General features: G+C 51.4%; 1 protein-coding gene across 1 annotated transcript in view; it reads left to right on the forward strand.

Moving 5' to 3' along the window:
• The window catches only part of RNF43 (ring finger protein 43), a gene marked incomplete at both ends in the record, with an annotated part of 78,128 nt that extends 60,210 nt beyond the window's left edge, over window positions 1–17,918 (forward strand). The window contains 8 exons of the mRNA XM_080712934.1: window positions 736–858; window positions 7,519–7,593; window positions 7,690–7,821; window positions 8,426–8,530; window positions 11,252–11,413; window positions 12,486–12,588; window positions 12,897–14,252; window positions 17,875–17,918. Coding sequence (XP_080569060.1) covers window positions 736–858; window positions 7,519–7,593; window positions 7,690–7,821; window positions 8,426–8,530; window positions 11,252–11,413; window positions 12,486–12,588; window positions 12,897–14,252; window positions 17,875–17,918 — 2,100 coding nt within the window. The remainder of the gene's footprint in view (window positions 1–735; window positions 859–7,518; window positions 7,594–7,689; window positions 7,822–8,425; window positions 8,531–11,251; window positions 11,414–12,485; window positions 12,589–12,896; window positions 14,253–17,874) is intronic.
• Between the last annotated feature and the right edge of the window lie 2,844 nt (window positions 17,919–20,762).

Genomic DNA, 20,762 nt, shown 5'->3' on the forward strand with positions numbered 1-20,762 from the left:
CCCTCCGGTCACCCATTAGCACCAGTTGGGCTCAAAGGCCCAGGGGCTGGGATCAGACCCGCCTCACCAGAGCAGGTGGCCCTGCCTCCGCTGCACCAGTCCTGGGTACAGGAAGAGCTCCTAGGAATTATAGCAATCAAGGCTTAAGTCTTAGCCATGCCTCATCCCAACAGTCTCCTCTCCCTGGCAGCATCTTGCCTGATCCCACTGTGGGGTTAGGGTGCGGGCAGAGGCTAGGGAAGAGAGCAGGGTGAGAGCCTAGAGGGCAGCGCGGCCAGGGCATCCCACGGAGGCAGGAGGCACCCGCGGCACCGGCCCTGCCCCTGCGGAGGAGCAAGCAGGCAAGGCGAGATTCTGAAGGCTTGGCACAGGAGCAGGCACGTGCTCTCTGCCTGGGGTTTGGAGCAGGTAGAAGGGTGAGGAACTGCGCAGCTGGGGCCGGCAAAGGGGCCTCTGCATCTGGCCCCTGTGGACGTTGGCTGGAGGGTTCATTTAGGCTCCCTCTAGGACACTGGCCCTGCTGTCTGCCCCCCCCTTCTATCCTTGGCCCCAACACCCTCAAAACAACAACCGATGGTTACTGGCTTACTGTGAAGCGTGGCGATACTAAGGCCTACTCTTTCATAGCCCTGAAAGGCCTAGCTGGAACCTGCCTAGAACAGCACAGAAGCACTCGTTCCCACAGCTTGCTCCTCCCTAGAGCCTCCCTAACCCCGTCTCTGTCTCTCTCTGCAGTCCCACCCCCTGTACCTGTGTAACGCCAGCGATGATGACAATCTGGAGCCTGGATTCATCAGCATCGTCAAACTGGAGAGTCCCCGGAGGGCCCCTCGCCCCTGCCTGTCACTGGCCAGCAAGGTATATTCACACCTGACCCTCCTCTTACCCTGGACTGCAACCTGCTCTTGTCTCCAAAGTATGACGTCCCCAGTTCTCCCAGGTTTTCTAACTCGTGGCTGGTCAGAGAGATGAACAGTCATGCCTCTGTCCTTCCTCTACCAACCAGCGCAAGCAGAATACAGGGTCTCACTTCATTGCTGAGGCTGTCCTCAAACCTGCCATCCTCCAGTCTCAGCCTCCCAAGCCCTGGGATTACAGGCATTCACCACCACTCCCAGCACTAGTAGAACTTTTTGACTTTCATTCTAGCATGGGCCCCACTGACCTCTTCCTCCATTACTTAGGAATTCCTAAACTCTTTCCCCTCTCCTGCACTGAACAAAACAAGCCATAGGCCCTACCCTTAAAAAGTTTGCCTGTGCCAGGCGTGGTGGTACGTTACTGTCATCCCAGTACATGGGAGACTGAGACAAGAGGATCACAGGTTCACAGCCAGCCTCAGCAGCTTAGCAAGACCCTTACAACTTATTGAGACCCTGTTTCAAAACAAAACATAAAAAGGGCTGGGGGTAGCCGGGCATGGTGGCACACGCTTGTAATCCCAGCATTTGGGAGGCTGAGACAGGAGGATGGTGGTTCAAAGACAGCCTCAGCTACTTAGTGAGGCCCTTTGCAACTCAGTGAAACCCTGTTTTAAAATAAAGAAAGCCGGGTGTGGTGGCGCACGCTTGTAATCCCAGTATTTGGGAGGCTGAGACCGGAAGATCGCGGTTCATGGGCAGCCTCAGCTACTTAGTGAGGCCCTCCGCAACTTAGTGAGACCCGGTTTCAAAATAAAGAATAAAAAACATGGCAGGGGGTGTAGCTCAGAGGTCGAATGCCCCTGGATTCCATCCCCAGACCCCCCCCCAAAAAAAAATAAATAAGTAAATAAATAATAAATAAAAAAATAGGGTTGGGAGTGTAGCTCAGAGGTAGAATGCCCTGGGTTCCATCCTTAGTATCACACACACACACACTAAATAAATAAATAAATAAATAAATAATAAAATGAGGGCTGGGAATGTACTTGGAGGTAGAATGCCCCTAGGTTCAATCCCTGGTACCCACCTCCTCCAAACCTTGCATGTTTCTCCGAGGTTGCAAGCTGCTGGCTTTGGCTGGTGCAAGAGTTGTGTTTAGCCCACACGATGACTTTCCAAAATGTGAATTAATTGTCATATTTAAAAACTGAATATGTTCATATAGAACTCCAGATTTTCAGGTCTTCTGGAAGAAGACTGAGACCCTCCAGCAGCCCTCACCCTGCATTCTCACAGTCCCTTCCTGCAGCCGCAGGCTTTCTCACTCGCCTCGTCTGCTCTGGCCTGCCACCTCACAGTCTCCATGGATGTTTGTTGGTGACCCCTGCTTTAACTAAGAATGACAGGGACATTCTACCTCCAAGCTACACCCCCAGCCCTATTTTTTATTCTTTATTTTGAAACAGGGTCTCACTAAATTGCAGAGGGCCTCACTAAGTAGCTGAGGCTGTCTGTGAACCGCGATCCTCCGGTCTCAGCCTCCCGAATGCTGGGATCACAGGTGTGCACCACCACGCCCGGCTTAAACTCAGGCTCTTAATCTCTCTGCTCTGCTGCTTCCCATTCTAGCTGGGAAAACTGAACACGTGTGTAAAGTGAACTTGGGTTGTGTGTAAAGTGGACAGTCTTGTAGACTTAGGGGAGGAGGTTTGCTCCTGGGGACAGTGAGAGAGGAGTGTGATGTTCTGTCTTTTGCACCGGCTCCTGGTACTCAGGCCCGGACCCTTTGGGGATTCAGTGATCCTGAGAGCCTTGCAGAAACAGCCCAGTCCTTACCTCATTCCACGGCAGGCAGGGATCTGGCAGATTCTGCATGTGGCTGAGCCAAGGATGGAGCTCAGTGATAGAGTACTTGCCCAGCATGCAGAAGGCCCTGGGTTCAACCCCAGTGCCTCCAAACAACAACAAAAAGAATATGGCACCCACAGGTAAGTGGTGATGTTCTTCTGGCCTGGCCATGCTGATGCAGGAGGGGGCTTCAGGGGTTGGGGAGGCGGGGCCTGCGAGGTGTGTGCAGGGGCTGCAGTGTGTGGCAGCCCTATGAAACTGTGAGGGCCCTTAGTGGTGGCAGAATTCTGCTGGGCTGAAGCAGCCTTGCTCCTGGGTGTTTTATATTCCCTGCTTTACAAAATATGGAGAAATGTCTTTCATTTATTCATTTGATAAGCAAGTGCTCAGTGCCTGCTCTGCATCACTGCATCAGGTAGACTGCATGAGTATAATTGTGTGTGCATGTGTGTGTGCACGCGCGCGTGAGGGAGGGAGAGAGACCTATTATGATCCCAGTTTGCAGAAAGGAAAACTGAAGGACAAAAATGTTAATTGTCTTGCCCAAAATCTCACAGGTAGTAGTTGGCAGCAGCGCCAGCATTCAAACCTGGCCATCTGGACAGAGGGGATCTCCATGAAGGTTATATCCCTTCCTCCTTCTTTCTGCCTTTGCTTCCAAGCCCAGGGGACTCCCACCTCTCCTATCAAATCTTTTCTTCTTGCCCAGTCCAGCCAACCTAGTAGGAGCAGAATCCCTCCCTCTAGCCCACCTCCAGGGGTTAGGGCCTTTGCCCAAGCCTGTCTTCCTTCCTTCCTTCCTTCCTTCCTTCCTTCCTTCCTTCCTTCCTTCCTTCCTTTCCTATTTATTTATTTACTTATTTATTGTTTGCACTACTGGGGATGGAACTCAGGGGTATTCTACTTCCAAGCTCACCTCCAGGCCTATTATTTATTTATTTATTTATTTATTTATTTAATTTATTTATTTATTGTGGTACTAGGGATGGAACCCAGGGGCATTCTACCTCCAAGCTATACCCCCAGCCCTATTTTTTATTCTTTATTTTTAAACAGGGTCTCACTGAGTTTCAAAAGACTTCACTAAGTAGTAGCTGAGGCTGTCCTCGAACCGCAATCCTCTTGTCTCAGCCTTCCGAATGTGAGATTACAAGCATGCGCCACCATGCCTGGCTCCATTTTTTATTCTTATTTGGAAACAGGGTCTCACTAAGTTGCAGAGGGCCTCACCAAGTAGCCGAGGCTGGCTGTGAACCTGTGATTCCTCTGTCTCAGCCTCCCAAGTGCTGGGATTACAAGCGTGCACCTCTGAGCCTGGCTTTCCCAAGCCTTTCAACACCATGTGTTGCTAAGTCTAATTTCCTTGGTGTGGGAGTGGGGTGGGGAGTCTTCCTACCCTATCTCACCTAAAATGAGCTGCCCCCATTTATCTGTTCTGTGCATGAATCTTTGTGTCTGAATTTGAGGAGGACATTGGAGGGAAAGGCATTCTGAAGGTTGGACTACGGGTCTATTCTATTTGTTTGTGCTCTAGAATATTATTAGCATTATCATTTTATGTACAAATATGCCTTATTTCCATAACTGGACTATGAGCTGTTCTGGAGGGCCTGGCTTCCATGGCTTGGTGCTCTGGGCACAATACATGCTCTCTCTATCTCCAATGAGCAAGAAATGCTGAGTGCATCCTGTGGTCTGGAGAGAAAAATCTAAGGCCTAGAGAAGTGCAGCAGCTGGCCAGCGAGTGAGGGGCAGGGTTCCAGCTCGCTCTGACAGCTCCTGGTGCTGGGGCCCAGGGCAGCCTTGTTTGTCGCCCCAGGCGTGGTCCACTCTGAAGCATCCAGAGAAGTCAGGAAGTATTTCTGCAGCCCAGTCTTCTGGGCCTAAGGGCCTATCCACCTTCCAGATTCTAGTTCCCAAAGAAGCACCTTTTGTCTTCCTGTCTCCTACTCTCTTGGGTGCAGGTGGACAGAAGGCTTGGAGAATCCCACACTGGGCCACCGTCTGTCCCCAAATCTTGCTTTTTTACCCCTGGAGTTCTGGACACAGGAACCCACTGCCTAAAAGTCCTGTTTGTTTTCTCCTATTGGCCGACTCTCTGGGCTCTTTGATCACTTTTACAACTTTGTAATTATGGGCTATAATGGGCTAGGGTGTTTAAACGTCACAGTAATTGCTTCTACTGTTCCTACCCCAATTCTTCAAAGAGAGAGGGGTGGGGAAGTAAGAAAATCTCCAAAGAAGTGATTGCTTCCCCTCATGTTCTTCCTGGCCAAGCTGGGTCCAGGGTCTCGTCTGGAGTCAAAAGCCTAAGGTCCCAAATCCATGAGCACTGGGCTGCCTCTCCCACTCCTTGGCCAAGTCCCTGAAGCATGGGGTTACCAGTAGGATCCCCCTCCCAGAATCCCTTTTCCCTGACACTGTTCCCCTGTCCCTTCTTGGAGGGCTTTGGAGGGCTTTGAAGATGGGGGCACCTTCCTGCCTGGAGGAACCTGGGTAGGGTGGACTCTGGGAGGAAGTGGGAGAGGGGATGATGCAAGCTGTGACTTCTCAGTTTCTTCATTATTCCATCCTGGAGTCCTGTGAATTTCCAGTCTGTCAGCCTTGGCTGGGCCTGGGTGCTGGTGGAGAGCTCAGCCCAGCCCCAGGAGAGAGAGAGAGAGAGAGAGAGAGAGAGAGAGAGAGAGAGAGAGAGAGAGAGAGAGAGAGAAGAGAGAGAGGCCCCACTTAAACATCTCCACCGCCCCTTCCTGCACCCCTGCCTGCAGGCAGCTGGTTCTGAGGGGGCCTCTGGCCCCTGCCTCTGCTTGAGAGTGGGGAGCAGGGATCTGGAGCAAGGAGCTGCTCCCAGCCTGCCTGGCAGGAGACCTGCCCCAACAGGCTTTTGCTAGGAAGGCAAGCAGAGATCAAAGCCCGAGAGAGAAGTCCCAGGCTGGCTGCCTTTGCCACCACCAGTATTCCTTCCCTGCCTGCCCAAGCCCTGAAAGTCAGCAGAGGACCCAGGGTGGAGACTGTAGCCTGATGCCATTACAAATGAGCTGTAGCCTAGGGGGAAGCAAGGAGACCGAGCCAGGCCAGGAGCAGCCCGCTCGGGTCGCCCAGCTGGCGGTTGGTTGGTCGGTCGTTTGCCGTTGAGCCTTTACCCCACCCCTGCCTCTTATCTCCCTCCCCTGCTTCCCCACATCCCCAACCCCAATTCATGTTCTCCCTGGCTCTGCTATCTGCTCTGCCTGGCAAACATGCAGTGCACAGTCGTGTCCTGGTGGGATAGGCCCTGGAGTCCCTCCTCACTGGCCACTCTAAGGGAGAGGGTGAAGGGATAGAGGCCTGGACAAAGACTCCTCTAAGTCCTTGAATTGGAGCCAGAGGGAATTGGCAAGCCAGGGAGCAGCAGGAAGAGAGTACCCGTGAGACGGGCCAGGCCAGGGCTTTGCCACGGAGCCTTGGGTCAGAAGAGTGCCAGGCCCTGCACTCTGCCTGCATGGGGGATGTCCCACAGGCCCTTCAGTCAGGCAGGGCTGGCCCTGGAAAGCCCAGCTCTGTTCTGAGGAGCTCTGGCCTCTGCGCTCCCCCTCTTCCTCTGTGTCCTCCTTGGGGACACCGCTGGGCTGTGTCTTATTTGTCTTCAGTCCTAAAGCTAGAGTTACCACCTGGCACCCAGTAAACCTTTGTTTAGGGTTTGTTACATTGTGAAAAACCCAGTGTGTGTGTGTGTGTGTGTGTGTGTGTGTGTGTGTGTGTGTGTGTGTTATGGGGCAGTGGGGGGATGTTGGGAATGGAATCCAAGGGCATTCTACCTACAAGATACATCCCCAGACCTCTTTTTATTTTTTTTTTTGAAGCAGGGTTTCACCAGATGTGGTGGCACATGCCTGGAATCCCAGTACTTGGGAGACTGAGACAGGAGGATCACAGATTTGAAACCATCCTCAGCAATACAGCAGTATACCAAGACTCAATAACCTAGTGAGACCCTGTTTCAAAACAAAAAATAAAAAGGGCTGGGGATGTAGCTCAGAGATAGAATGTCCCTGGGTTCAATCTCCAGTACAACCACCACCACCGAGAGAGAGAGAGAGAGAGAGAGAGAGAGAGAGAGAGAGAGAGAGAGAAGAAAGAAAAGAAAGAAAAAGAAACAGGTCTCAGTAAATTACTGAAACTGGCCTTCAACCTGTAGTTCTTCTATCTTGGCCTCCCAAGTTCTAGGATTATAGGTATGTGCCACCACACCTGGCTCCAGTGTTGTATTTGTGTGTGTGCGTGCATGCGTGCGTGCATGTGTGTGTGTGTGTGTGTGTGTATGTGTAGTACTGGAGATTGAACCCAGGAGCATTCTACCTCTGAGCTATACCCCAGCTCTATTTTATTTTTATTTTTTGTTGTTATGTTGTTTGTTTGCAGTACTAGGCACTGAACCCTGGGCATTCTACCTCCGAGCTACACCCCCTGCCCTGTTTTTTATTCTTTAATTTGAAACAGGGTCTCACTGAGTTGCAGAGGGCCTCACTAAGTAGCTGAGGCTCTCCGCAAACCGCAATCCTCTGGTCTCAGCCTCCCAAGTGCTGGCATTACAAGTGTGCACCATGCATGGCCAGTGCTGCCCTTTGAAGGCAATGGGACCTGGGTGGCTCGGGGTGCAGGGCAGGGGTTCCTTGGCTCTCTGACTCCTTGTATGTGAACGTGTGAGGGTGCAGAGGTTCAGCGTGTGCAAAACCCTCGGAAGAGGTGGACATGTGGGTGCAGCTGGCCTCCGACGGGCTTTACTGTCCTCTGACTCCAGCCACGCCTCTGCTGTGTGTCTCTGTAGGCCCGGATGGCAGGAGAGCGAGGAGCCAGTGCCGTTCTCTTTGACATCACAGAGGACAGAGCTGCCGCGGAGCAGGTACCAGGGACACTGGGGTGTTCCAGGAGGGGCTGCCAAGGTTCCCGGGGAAAGGAAAAGTCACAGCAGGCCCTGTGGGCTCTTTCTTCTCTGTAGCTGCAGCAGCCCCTGGGGCTGACTTGGCCAGTGGTGCTGATCTGGGGTAAGGATGCCGAGAAGCTGATGGAGTTTGTGTATAAGAACCGGAAGGCCCACGTGAGGATTGAGCTAAAGGAGCCCCCGGCCTGGGTAAGCCCACAAGACCTCCCACAGCCTTGCCCCTGACTCCTGTTCCCACCTTTACTCTTGTGGCAACCCCCACCAAAAGCCCTCAGACTCCAGGAGTTGAAAGAAACCCTGGAAGCCCTCGTCTGACTTCATCCTTCGCTGTGTGCGTCTGGGCAGGTTTCTCACTCCCTGGGCCTCATCTACACTATGACTAGACTGGGCCACATGAATTCTAAGGCTGTTTTCAGTGTGGTTCCAGGGCCTGGACTAGCAGAGCCTGCAGGCCTGGCTCCCTCACCCCTGACTCCTGGTGGGTACTTCTCCATGGGCTAGGTGTCTCGCCCAGCTGCTCACTGGCAAGTAGCTCCCACCTTGCAGAGGGGTCCTTTCCCCTTCCCCCCAAACACAAAGGTTTCCAGAGAGTACTCCTCACGACTGCATCTGGAGAGTCCGCTCCCACCTAATTGATCAGAGCCTGTCTGGGTTCATCCTCGGCTCATCCCTCAGGCAGGAGACTCAGCGTAACCTCCAGCTCTCCCCACGTGGCTCCAGGAGCACAGGAGTCACGAAATTGGCCCAGTTTCTTCCAGAAATATGACTCTTTCCCTCTCTGCTTGTCCCCCAGCCAGATTACGATGTGTGGATCCTCCTGACGGTGGTGGGCACAATCTTTGTGATCATCCTGGCTTCTGTGCTGCGCATTCGGTGCCGCCCCCGCCACAGCAGGCCGGTGAGCAGGCTGGGCTCCCTGGTGGGGGTGGGCGTGGCACTGTGGGGGCAGGAAGGAGAAGGTGAGGAAGGCAGGTGTCTCGATGGCCATGGAACAGTCTGCATCTAAGTGCCATAGCATCTGCCTTGTCGACTTCCGGCAGCCTCTCCTCATACTGCTCATTCAATACATATAGTGAGCAACCGTTATAAGTCAGGCACTGTTTCAGATGATAGGAATAGCACACTGAGCAAAGCCAACAGAAAAGCCTCTCTCCTCAAGAAGCTTTTATTCTTATGGGAAGAGAGAGACAGGTAATAAACAAAATAGGTAATTTTTAAAATGTACATTTTAGATGTTGTGTGCGCTATAGAGAAAAGCAAAATAGCATAGGAGAAAGGAAATGCAAGGGGGATGGGGATAATTTTTTATTTATTTATTTTTTTTTTGGTGGTACTGGGGTTCCTGGAAGCCCTTCTACCTCGGGGCTACACTCCCAGACCTATTTTTACATTTTCATTTTGGAAACAGGGTCTCCTAAGCCAGCCCACGGCTGGCTTCGAACCTGCGCGATCCTCCTGTCTCCGCCTCCCAAGCGCGGGGATTACAAGCGTGCGCCACCACGCCCGGCACGGGATGGGGATAATTTTTAAAAGAAAGTCCAGGAGCCAGGCGTGGTGGCGCATGCTTGTAATCCCAGCATTTGGGAGGCTGAGACCTGAGGATCGCAGTTCACGGACAGCCTCAGCTACTTAGTGAGGCCCTCCGCAACTCAGTGAGACCCGGTTTCAAAATAAAGAATAAAAGCCGGGCGTGGTGGCGCAAGCTTGTAATCCCTGCGCTTGGGAGGCTGAGACAGGAGGATCGCACAGGTTCGAAGCCAGCCTCAGCTACTTAGTGAGGCTCTCAGCAACTTAGTGAGACCCTGTTTCCAAATAAAAAATATAAAAATAGGTCTGGGAGTATAGCCCGGAGGTAGAAAGCCTCTAGGTTCCACCTCTAGTATCACTAATAATAATAATAATAATAATAATAATAATAGGGCAGGGGGTGTAGCTCGGAGGTCAAATTCCCCTGGGTTCCATCCCCAGACCTAAAAAAAAAAAAAAAAAGAAAGTAAGTAAGTCCAGGCCAGGCATGGTGGCAAATGTCTGTAATCCAACTATTTGGGATACTGAGACAGGAGGATCACAGATTTGAGGCCAGCCTCAAAGACTTAGTGAGATACTGCTTTGTGGCACATGCCTGTAATCCCAGTACTAGGGAGGCTGAGACAGGAGGATTGTGGGTTTGAGGACAGCCAGAGCAAGCAGTGAGGCCCTGTTCTCATCAACCTAGTGAGACCCTGTTTCAAAAATAAAAATAGGGCTGGGCGTATAACTCAGAGGTAGAATGCCTTTGGGTTCAATCCCTGGTACCACAAAAATAAAAAATAAAAATAAAAAGGGCCGCATGTGTAGCTTAGAGGTAAAATGCCCTGGGTTCAATCCCCAGCATGTGCCCACACATGCATGAGCACACACACCAACATATACAGAGTCCAAGGAAGGCTGCACTGAGAAAATGACATGATAGCAACAATCCTGACTGGTGAGGGTGGGATCTGTGCAGACACCATCTGGGGAGGAAATGACGAGTCAGGAGATGAGCACGCACAAAGGCCTCAAGGCAGAAGGTGCCTGCACATCCCAGAAGCAGCGCGAAGCTGTGTGTCTGGAATGGAGGGTGCAAGAAATCAGAAGAGGCCAGAGAGCTCATGGGCCCCAGTTGCACTGGGCTGTCTAGGCTGTTTCCAGGGCTCTAACTCTGGGTGCAATGGGAGCCCCTGAGGTTTGAGCAGAAGGGGCGCCATGGTCTAACTGAAGTCTCAACATGATCTCACCTGCCTCTGTGCCCAGAAGAGACCACAGGGAGAGAAAGCCAGAAACAGAGACCAAGTATAAGGCTATTATGGAATTCAGGTGCTAGTAATAGTGGCTTGGATTCAGGAGGTAACAACGAAGGTGTGAGAATTGGTTGTTCCTGGTATATTTTGGAGGCAAAGCCACCAGGTTTACTCATTGCTTGGTTGTGGGGTAGGATAGAGGGGAGTCCAAGATGGCATAGATTTTTGGCCTAAGCAATGAAAATAATGGGAAGGCCATTTATGAGATGGATAAAATTAGGGAGGACAGATGTGTGGCTGAGGGTGATCAGTGAAATTAGGAGTTCATTTTGAGGCATGTTAAATTCAATATGCCTTTTAGACATTTAGGATGAGATGTCAAGCTGCAGTTGGTTGAAAAAATCTCTCAGCTGAATGTAGTGTCACACACCTATAACTCCAGTACTTGGGAGCCTGAGACAGGATTACAGGTTCAAGGATCACCTTGGCAATGTAGGAAGACCCAGCAACCTAGTGAGATCCTGTTCCAAAACCAAAAATAAAACAAAACAAAAAAGTAAAAGGGCTGGAGGGTATAGTTTGGAGGTAGAAAATCCCCTGGATTCAATCCCCAGTATAACACTCACACACACACACACACAAACCCCTCAAGGTCATCAAAGGAAAAAAAATCTTAATGAAGTGAGCCAGGAGGGGGCTGGGAGAACAGGGCATGAAGGGATTGAAGGGATAAACTCCCAAGGGTGGCCAATTGGCCGTATGATCTAACTGGCTGATTGGGAACTGAGTCTGGGTTGGGCCCCAGGGGTGAGGGAAGAGGAGCCTCTGCCTCCTCTGAGTCCCACTCCTCTTCCCAGGACCCCCTTCAGCAGCGAACAGCCTGGGCCATCAGCCAGCTGGCCACCAGGAGGTACCGGGCCAGCTGCAGGAGGGCTCAGGCAGAGTGGCCAGACTCCGGAAGCAGCTGCAGCTCAGCCCCTGTGTGTGCCATCTGCCTGGAGGAGTTCTCTGAGGGGCAGGTAAGGCAGGCTCGGGGTTCACCAGGCTAGGGAGGGAGATTGAAGCTGGGGTGGGGCGGGGGCGGGCAGGCCTAGGGCGGCCCAGGTGTCTTGACATACCTGTATCCTCTGGATCCTGTGTGGGGCAGAGGCAGGAGGTTTCCCTGGCCTTCCAGGGAAAGAGTGCTGTTGTTTACTGTGAGACTGTGAGGGAACCTGCACACACCAGGTGGCAGTGGTACTTTAGATACATTATCTCTGTTTTAGCCTCATGACAGTGAAGGGTGGAGGTAGATTCGTCTTTTATCCTCTCTTTATAGCAGAAAACTGTTAAGAAACTTGCCCAAGCAAGAAGGGGTGAGAGGAGGGAATAATAATAATAATAGTAATAATAATAATAATAATAATAATAATAATAATAATAAATAGTATAAACTTGCTAAGCCGGGCATGGTGGCACAGGCCTGGAGGTTGAAACAGATCACAAGTTTTAGGCCAACCTCAGCAACTTAGCAAGGCCCTCAGCAATCTAGAGATAAAAAAATAAAAACAAAACAAAACAAAAAAAGAGCTGGGAGCCTGCCATTGTGGTGCATGCTTGTAATCCCAGTACTTGGAAGGCGGAGACAGGAGGATTGCAGATTCAAGGATAGCCTCAGCAACTAGTTAGACTCATTTGAAATTTAGCAAGACCCTGTTTCAAATTTAAAAAAAGTAAAATAAGGCTGGGCACAGCTCAGAGGTAGAATGCTCCTGGGTTTAATCCCCAATAACACACACACACACACACACACACACACACACACACACACACGGCTGGGGGTAGAGCTCAGAAGTAGAATGCCCCTGGATTCAATCTCCAGTCTGCTCTCCCCTCGCCCCAAAAAAGAAACTTGCTCAAAGTCATATGGCTAAGTGGCAAAATCCAGATCTACCTGATATCAGAGACCATGTAATAGCTTTTCTATTTTCTGTGAGGTCTTTTGCAAGTAGGTAAATGCAAGAAGCAAAGGCCAAAGGGAGTCAAGGCAATGTCACGATTCACTCCTGCAGCCACAGAAACCTTTGGTTTGCACACCCTTGTTTTCTCTAGGAGCTACGGGTCATTTCCTGTCTCCATGAGTTCCATCGTACCTGTGTGGACCCCTGGCTACATCAGCATCGGACCTGTCCCCTCTGCATGTTCAACATCGTAGGTAGGAGCTGGGCAGAAAACTCCCCTATGTGTGGGCAGACAGGTCTAAACACGCAGAGAAAGGGTTCCTGCTAGCTGGGCATGGTGGCACACACCTGTAATCCCAGTACTTGGGAAGCTCAGACAGGAGGATCACAGGTTCGAAGCCAGCCTCAGCAAATTAGCAAGATCCTGTTTCCACATAAATAGATTAAAAAGGGGCTGGGGGTGTAACTTAGAGGTAGAGTGGCCCTGAGTTCAATACCCCAAAAAAGAAGCAACAGCAATAACAAGACAGAACCCACCTGTGTTCTTGGTTCTTTTTTCCAGAGGGAGAGTCATTCGCCCAGCCCCTGGGATCCTCTCGGTCTTACCAGGAGCCCGGAAGGAGGCTCCACCTCATTCGCCAGCATCCTGGCCATGCCCATTATCACCTCCCTGCTGCCTATGTGTTGGGCCCTTCCCGGAATTCAGTGGCTCGGCACCCCCGACCCAGACATTTCCTACCATCCCAGGAGCCAAGCCTGGGCCCTCGGCGCCAGCGCCTTCCCAGAGCTGCACATCTCCGAGCTCCAGGAGAACAGCAGCGCCTGGCAGTGGCCCAGCACCCCTACGCACGGGGCTGGGGGCCGAGCAGCCTCCAGTGTGCATCTCAGCATCCCTCAGCTTGCCCTGCATCCCTCCGCCGGGCCAGGCCTCATGACAGCAGTGGCTCTGGAGAAAGCTACTGCACAGAACGCAGCGGCTACCTGGCTGACGGGCCAGCCAGTGATTCCAGCTCGGGGCCCTGTCACGGCTCCTCCAGTGACTCAGTGGTCAACTGCACGGACGTCAGCCTGCAGGGCATCCATGGCAGCAGCTCCACCTTCCGCAGCTCGCTGAGCAGTGACTTTGACCCCTTGGTATACTGCAGCCCTGAAGGGGAGGTCCAAGGGGAGGACATGCCACCTAGCATGACCTCTCGGCCCCGTTCCTTGGACTCAGTGGTACCCACCGGGGAGACCCAGGTTTCCAGCCACATCCACTACCACCGCCACCGGCACCACCACTACAAAAAGCGTTTCCAGTGGCATGGCAGGAAGTCGGGCCTGGAAACCGGGGTCCCTCAGGCCAGGCCTGCGGTTTCTCGGACACAGCCTCAGCCAGAGCCACTTTTTCCTGATCAGCAAGTCACCAGACCCAACCCAGAAGCTCCTTCAGGGCAGATCCCCCACCCACAACAGCCCAGGGCCCTTGCGGAGCCAGCCCCTGGCCCAGCTGAAGCCACCAGTCTCAGCCCCAGCCCCCCCAGCCTTTTCAACCTGCAGAAATCCAGTCTTCCTGTCAGGCACCTGCAGAGAAAACGAAGGGGTGGTCCCTCAGAGCCCACTCCAGCCTCTCGGCCCCAGGACTTGACTGTGCACCCAGCCTGCCAGATGCTTCCTCACCTCAACCCCAGCCCGGCATACCCTTGGCCCCCAGAGGCCCACCAATGGATCTTCAGACCTCCGGGCCTGGATAGGAGGCTGCTATCAGAAGCCCCGGGCCCCTGCTACTCAAGTTCACAGCCAGTGTGGTTGTGTCTGACTCCACGCCAGCCCCTGGGACCCCAGCCACCTGGGGAGGGGCCTCATGAATGGGGTTCTGACACCCCAGAGGGCAGGCCATGCCCTCACCCACACTGCCAGGTGCTGCCAGCCCAGCCTGGTGAGTGTGCAGGGGAAGTGGTGTGGTGGGGAGAGGGACTGAGCTGACCGCTGCAGGGCGGTGAGGTCAGCCAGCCAGGGCTAGGGGAGCTGAGGACACAAAACAGGTGACTTTCCAGCACTGAACCATGCCATTGCCGTGGGTGGCAGCTGCAGCACTGGGCTTGGCCAATGCTGCCCCTTTAGTTCAAGTCCCAGGAGGCCCCAGGGGAGGGACAGTGCAGCTAAGGCACCAGAGAGGCACTTGGGGGTTCAGGGCAGTGGCTCAAACCTATTTGGCCCAATGCACTGGTACGCAGGGTAGCTCTCATTAGCTCCAAATACAAAGATGGCTGAGAAGCGGTCCTTTGGAACAGCCTGATTTATAGAAGAAAGAATAACCAATAACCATAATACATGGCTATATGTATACATGAATGATTAAAAAAATATGATAGGCCAGGCGTGGTGGCGCACGCTTGTAATCCCCGCGCTTGGGAGGCGGAGACAGGAGGATCGCACAGGTTCAAAGCCCCTTGCTGGCTTAAGAGACCCGGGTTCCAAGTAAAAAAATATATAAAATAGGTCTGGGAGTGTAGACCAGAGGTAGAAGGGTTCCATCCCCAGTAACACACACACACACACACACACACACACACACACACACACACAGTAGGTGGTTCCCAGCCACACTAGGGATCCTTAGGTTTTGGTCAAAGAACAATGAAGAGTTGGGTATGGTGGTGCACACTGTAATCCCAGTACTTGGAAGGCTGAGACAGGAGGATCACAGGTGTAGGACAGCCTCGGCAAGCAGCAAGACTCTCAGCAACCTAGCAAGACCCTGTTTCAAAACAAAGAATAAAAAGGGCTGGGAGCTGGTCATGGTGGTGCACGCTTGGAGGATCACAGGTGCACAGCCAGCCTCGGCTACTTAGCGAGGCCTCTGCAAGTTAGTGAGGCGCTGTCTCAAAATAAATAATAAAAAAAATAGGGCTGGGGGTGTAGCTTGGAGATAGAATGCCCCTGGATTCAATCCCTAGTACCAAAAAACAAAAACAAAACAAAAAGCAATGAGGCCTTCTCTGTCAAGGACCCTTACTAACAAGACCAAATTTATTTTCTTGGGGACTCAGTAAATACCTCTATTACATACAAAACAATGGTCACAATGTAACTTTTCAGGTTTAGCCAGGAGTGGTGGGTGGGTGGTGGCACAGGTTTGTAATCTAGTACTTGCATTGTAATCATGGTATTTGGAAGACTGAGACAGGAGGATCTCAGGTTGAAGGCCAGCCTCAGCTACTTAATGAGGCCCTCTGTAACTTAGTGTAAGACCCTGTTTCAAAATAAAGAATTTTTAAAAATAGGGCTGGGAATGTAGCTCAGAGGTAGAATGTCCCTGAGCTCCATCCCCAGTACCACAAAAAAAAAAAAAAAAAAAAAAAGAAAAGAAAAGAAAGGAAGGAAGGAAGAAGGAACGAAAGAAAGAAATGAAATGAAAATTCAGCTTTAACCCCAAACTTTGGGTATTTATTTGCCCAAATACTCCTCTTCCAAAGCTGGGAATGGTGGTGCACACTTGTAATCCCAGAATTTGGGAGGCTGAGACAGGAAGATCTGGGTTCATGGACAGCCTCAGCTACTACTGAGGCCCTTTGCAATTCAGTGAGACCCTGTTTCAAAATAAAAAAAAATAGAGTTGGGAGTGTAGCTCAGAGGTAGAATGCCCCTGGGTTCCATCCCCAGTACTGAAGCAACAACAGCACAGCAAAACTCTTCCCCCTCCAGGGCCCTCTACTTCCCACGCCTACCTACCTTCTCCCCTGTACGGATGGTTCAGCTCGTTGTCTATAGCCATCAATAGGAGAACCACTGCACCCAAAAGAGGGCCAAAGGTCCTGAAATGTAAGGCCCGGCAGTCTAGGAGTCCTACACGCAGGACCTGAGAGCTGCTGCCATTATTGGCTCGTTTATCTATTCCCTCCTTTTACCTCTCTGCTTGCATGCTTACTGTGTGCTAGGTTCCCAGCTAGGATCCCAGGACATGGAGCTTGCCAGTCAGGCAATCCAAGTCCTTGGGGAACAGACAGTTACAGTGTGGAGGAGAGTTACTTCCATGCAGCCCAGTAATGCAGGCGTGGCCATGTTTGATGAGTCCATTTGGACCCTTCTCACATGTGTTTTCAGTACTGCCAGCAGCATACAGCTACCTCCCTTGTCCCCAAGTTCAGAACTAGTTTCAGCACCTCCCTTTTCCTTGCTCCTCATATCCACTCAATGCCTGATTCTGCTGCCTGCATCCGCTGTCTTTATCCTACTCTCAAGCTCAGTACTGATGGCTTCTGCCCATGCCTGGGGTACAGCCTGAAAACCCATGTGGAACCTTCTAGTTCTTTCCTTCCCTCTTACAGGGCCACTAAGGCTGGGAACAGCACATCCGGTGTTGTGGCCTGGAAGCTGTGCAGCATAGCTCCCTGCTCCTCTGCCCACCAGACCACGACCAGGGGCATCTGCCTCACAATAAACTCTAAGGAAAAACCCAGCCTGGATGCCCTTCAAGGCTCCAGCATCAGCTAGTTCCCTTTTCCTTTCTAACCTTTTGTTTATTTTTGTTTGTTTGTTTGTTTTGTACTGGGGGTGGAACTCAGGAGCATTTTACCTCCTAAGTTCCCAGCCCCTCCTTTTTTTGTAGTACTTGGGATGGAAGCTAGGGGCCTTCTACTCTGGGGTATACCCCAAATTTATTTTTTATTTCGCAACAGGGTCTAGCTAAATTGCTGAGAGCCCAAGTTCCTGAGGCTGGCTTTAAACCTACAATCCTCCTGTCTCAGCCTCCTAAATACTAGGATTACAAACTTGTTCCACTATGCCTGGCATTATTTTTTATTTTGAAGCAGAGTCTTGCTACATTGCTGAGGGTCTTACTAAGTTGCTGAGACTGGCCTCAAACCTGCAATCCTCTACTCTCAGCCTCCTAAGTACTGGGATTCCAGGTGTGCGCCCACCATGCCTGGCTCCAACCTTATTTTCTACTCTTTCCCTTCCCTTCCCTTCCCTTCCCTTGCCCTATGCTTTGGCCAATATGGGTAATCATTTATATGGAATATATAAATGAGTATCCTTCTGCCTTTCTTATCCCTATAGGTCTAATTCCTATAGTCCTGTAAGATGATCTCCTGTATGCTCACTTCCAGGAAATGTTTCCTGATTGCTGCGCTGGGAGCCCTTCCTCTATGTGTGCATCTCTCTGGACTCCGGTCCCGCCTTGCCAGCATAATAGCCATTTGCACGCATGCCTTCTCTCTTATACGGGTGTCAGGTCCCTGCTTATTCTTTTGGGTCTTCTATTTGGCAAATGGTGGCAAGGCAAATCCACAGTGAATGCTTAATAAATATTTATTGGGTGAATGAATGAATAGTAAGTATTGGTAACACAGTGGTTGCTGTATGGGTCTCTCTAGATTTGTTTTTCTCTCCCCTGCTTCCCAGTGGGCCCCCTCGGCTTTCAGTCTAATCACCTTTCCAGACACATTCCCTGATCCCCCCTCTGTGGTCCCCTCCCAGCCACACTCCACAGGTGGGAGAAGCAGGAGCCTGGGCTGAGCCTCAGTGACCTCTGTTCTCCTTTTCTCTGCCTGCAGGCTCAGAGGAGGAGCTGGAGGAGCTGTGTGAACAGGCGGTGTGAGGTGGTCAGGCCTAGCTCCAAGAGTGTGCTTCCGATGACTCAGGGCTGCCTGGCACAGAGTCCTGCTCCTGGGAGAAGACAGGACCTCAGCGAACACCCACTCTTTTTGCCATACTTCCTGGAGCCACTGGAAGAAGAGTGGCGATGGTGGGTGGCGGGAGGTACTGTTTCCTGATCCGGCTCAGAACCTCGTCTGCAGAACACACCTGCCACGCAGCACGTCTGTGTCCAGCCAGGCACCAGCTTCTGCTGTGTGCATTTGCGGGCTGAGTTTGTGTGGGTGAGAAGCTGGCTGTGGGTAGCCAGGTGTTACAAAGGTGCTGCTCCTTTCCCCAGCCCAATAGGTCTCCCTCACCCCACGCCTTCTGTTCATACCAGCCAGTGGGTTCAGCTGAATGCATTGACCCCTTCTCACCTCCTTAAGAAAGCTCTGCACACCAGCTGTGGCCTCTCCCTGGGAAAGCTGCTACATTGGGGGTAACCCCAGACTTATTATTTTCCTTCTTTGCAAAAGCACCAAGAACATAGGTGATCCCTGGCCCCTAAAAAGGGAGGTCTCTGCAGCTTCTGCAGGCAGCTCCCTTGGTGCATAGAGGAGGAGGTTCTCTCCTTTTTGTCCTTAAAGCGTCAGATCAACAATATTAAGTCAGAGAAGAGGCTCTGTGAAGCCAGGGTATAGAGCTCCGTTGCTGAGGTGGGGACAGCACCGCCACCAACCTGGGGCAAAGCTTCTGACCTACAAACTCCCTTGTCACCCCTGCAGCCAGCTTCCTCCGGGTAGGGGGGGGGCACTGCAGAGGAAATAACTCTTCTTGAAGATCTCCTGTCTCGAAGCCCCAAAGCTGATGAAAAGGAGAGAATTTCTGCTGGACTTCATCTGGGAAGTGGAAGGATGAATGAAGGTGGAAAAGGCAGTTACACCTGGATGAGGACAATGAAGAGTTCTTCTCAGAGAGTTTGGGCTCAGAGCAGGGAGGGGGGACGGGGGGAGACAAAGGAAAAGCAAAGTATGACCTCTCGGGTTGGGAAAGCCCGGAGGCCCAGCTCCCCAGTATAAGCCATACAGGCCCGGGACCCACCAGGGGTGTCATCAGAGTAGCCATGGGGACAGGAAGTTGACCTGGGCGGCTGGTTGGTACCGAGTGGGCAAGAGCTGAAGGGCCTGCTTAGGGTGACATTCACCCCAGGGCATCCCGACCATTGCTAGCCCCTCAGGCATTTTCCTTGCCTAGAATGTGAATGTGGGGGTAAAATGGGCCCGAGATCCTACTTGGGAACCTTCTTCCCTCAAAGTCAGGGGGAAGACTAGCACCCAGGCGCCCACATGGATATTTATATCTGAACCAGACAGAAAGACGCTTGAATCAGGCACTATGTTGAGAAATGTATTTATTTGCTAATATATTTATCCATAAATGTGGTCTGGTCTTGTGGTTTTGTTTTGTCATGACTGTCACTCAGGGTAACAACTTCATCTTTCTACATTGAGAGAAATAAATTATTTCTGATATCAGAGGCTAGTCTCTGATTAATAAAAGGATAGGGTAGATTGGTGGGCTTGTCAATAGTTTGTTTTTTATTTTGGCAATGAGGATTGAGCCCAGGGGCATTTTACCTCCAAGCTACACCCCAGCCCTACTTTTTGTTTCAAAACAGGGTCTCACTAGGTTGCTGAGAGTTTCACTGCTTTCTGAGGCTCTCCTCCAATCTGCAATCCTCCCGTCTCAGCCTCCCAGTACTGGGATTACAAGCATGTACCACCATGCCTGGTTTAGAACAGTATTTATTTATTTATTCATTTTGTGTGTGTGGTACTGGGGGTGGAACCTAGGGGCTTTTCTTCCTCCAGGCTATACTCCCAGACCTATTTTATACTTTTTAAAACCCCCAAAAGCAGGCTTAGTGAGATCAAGAAGGAGCAAAAATGCCTGGCTTCTCACTGTGGCTCAGTCATTAGCTATCTGTATTACTGCTGAACTGCATACTGTACTATATTGCATCACACCTTAATTTAAGATGCTTCAGGAACTTACTTTGTGACCTTAGGCAGATATTCTGTGCCTCACTTTGTCCATCCTTAAAATGGGCCTACTTCACAGCAGAGTGAAAATGTGTCCCAACGTGTTATTGCTCAAATGTAGAAAACATCCAAACCCCTGTCACAGACTTTATCTGGGCACAGCCTGGGACAGGCAACAGAAAGCAGGCCTGCCTTGAAGCAGCTCAGTTTCACTTAAGAGACTGCTGGACAGAACAGCAGGGACTGAAAACTATATTCCTGAGCTCCTCCGATTCCGATGAACACAAATGAGTGCCCTCTGCTTACACACCCCAAAGAGCTGTTGCTTTAAGAATTTTGCAGGGTTGAGAAGAGTCTTTGCTCTCTTCCTCAGGCTGCAGCTTTTCCTGCTTCTCCCAGGTTTGGTAGGGGTGCGGGCTGCCTGGTGTCTGCTTCTGAAAGAGAAAGCAAGACATGTAACTTCCTGTAGGTGCATTGTGTGGGTGGGTGGGGACACCTAATCTACAGATATTAGGGAACTATCTAAATGCTAGTAACTGCAAAAAGTGTAAATTGTCATCCTGGATGTGTAAACTCAATGACCTTCTGTGTGTGTGCTGGGGATTGAACCCAGGGGCATTCTACCTCCAGGTTATACCTCCAGCCCTATTTTACTTTTTATTTGGAAACAGAGTCTCACTAAATTGTTGAGGCTGTCCTCGGACCTGCCATCCCCCTGCCTCAGCCTCCCAAGTATTGGGATTACAAGCGTGTGCCACCATGCCCAGCTATTTCTTTTTATTTTTGAAAACAGGATCCCTCTAAATTGCTAAGGCTGGCCTCCA

The sequence above is a fragment of the Muscardinus avellanarius genome (genome assembly GCF_963383645.1).
Source record: "Muscardinus avellanarius genome assembly, chromosome: 16".
Taxonomy (NCBI): domain Eukaryota; kingdom Metazoa; phylum Chordata; class Mammalia; order Rodentia; family Gliridae; genus Muscardinus; species Muscardinus avellanarius.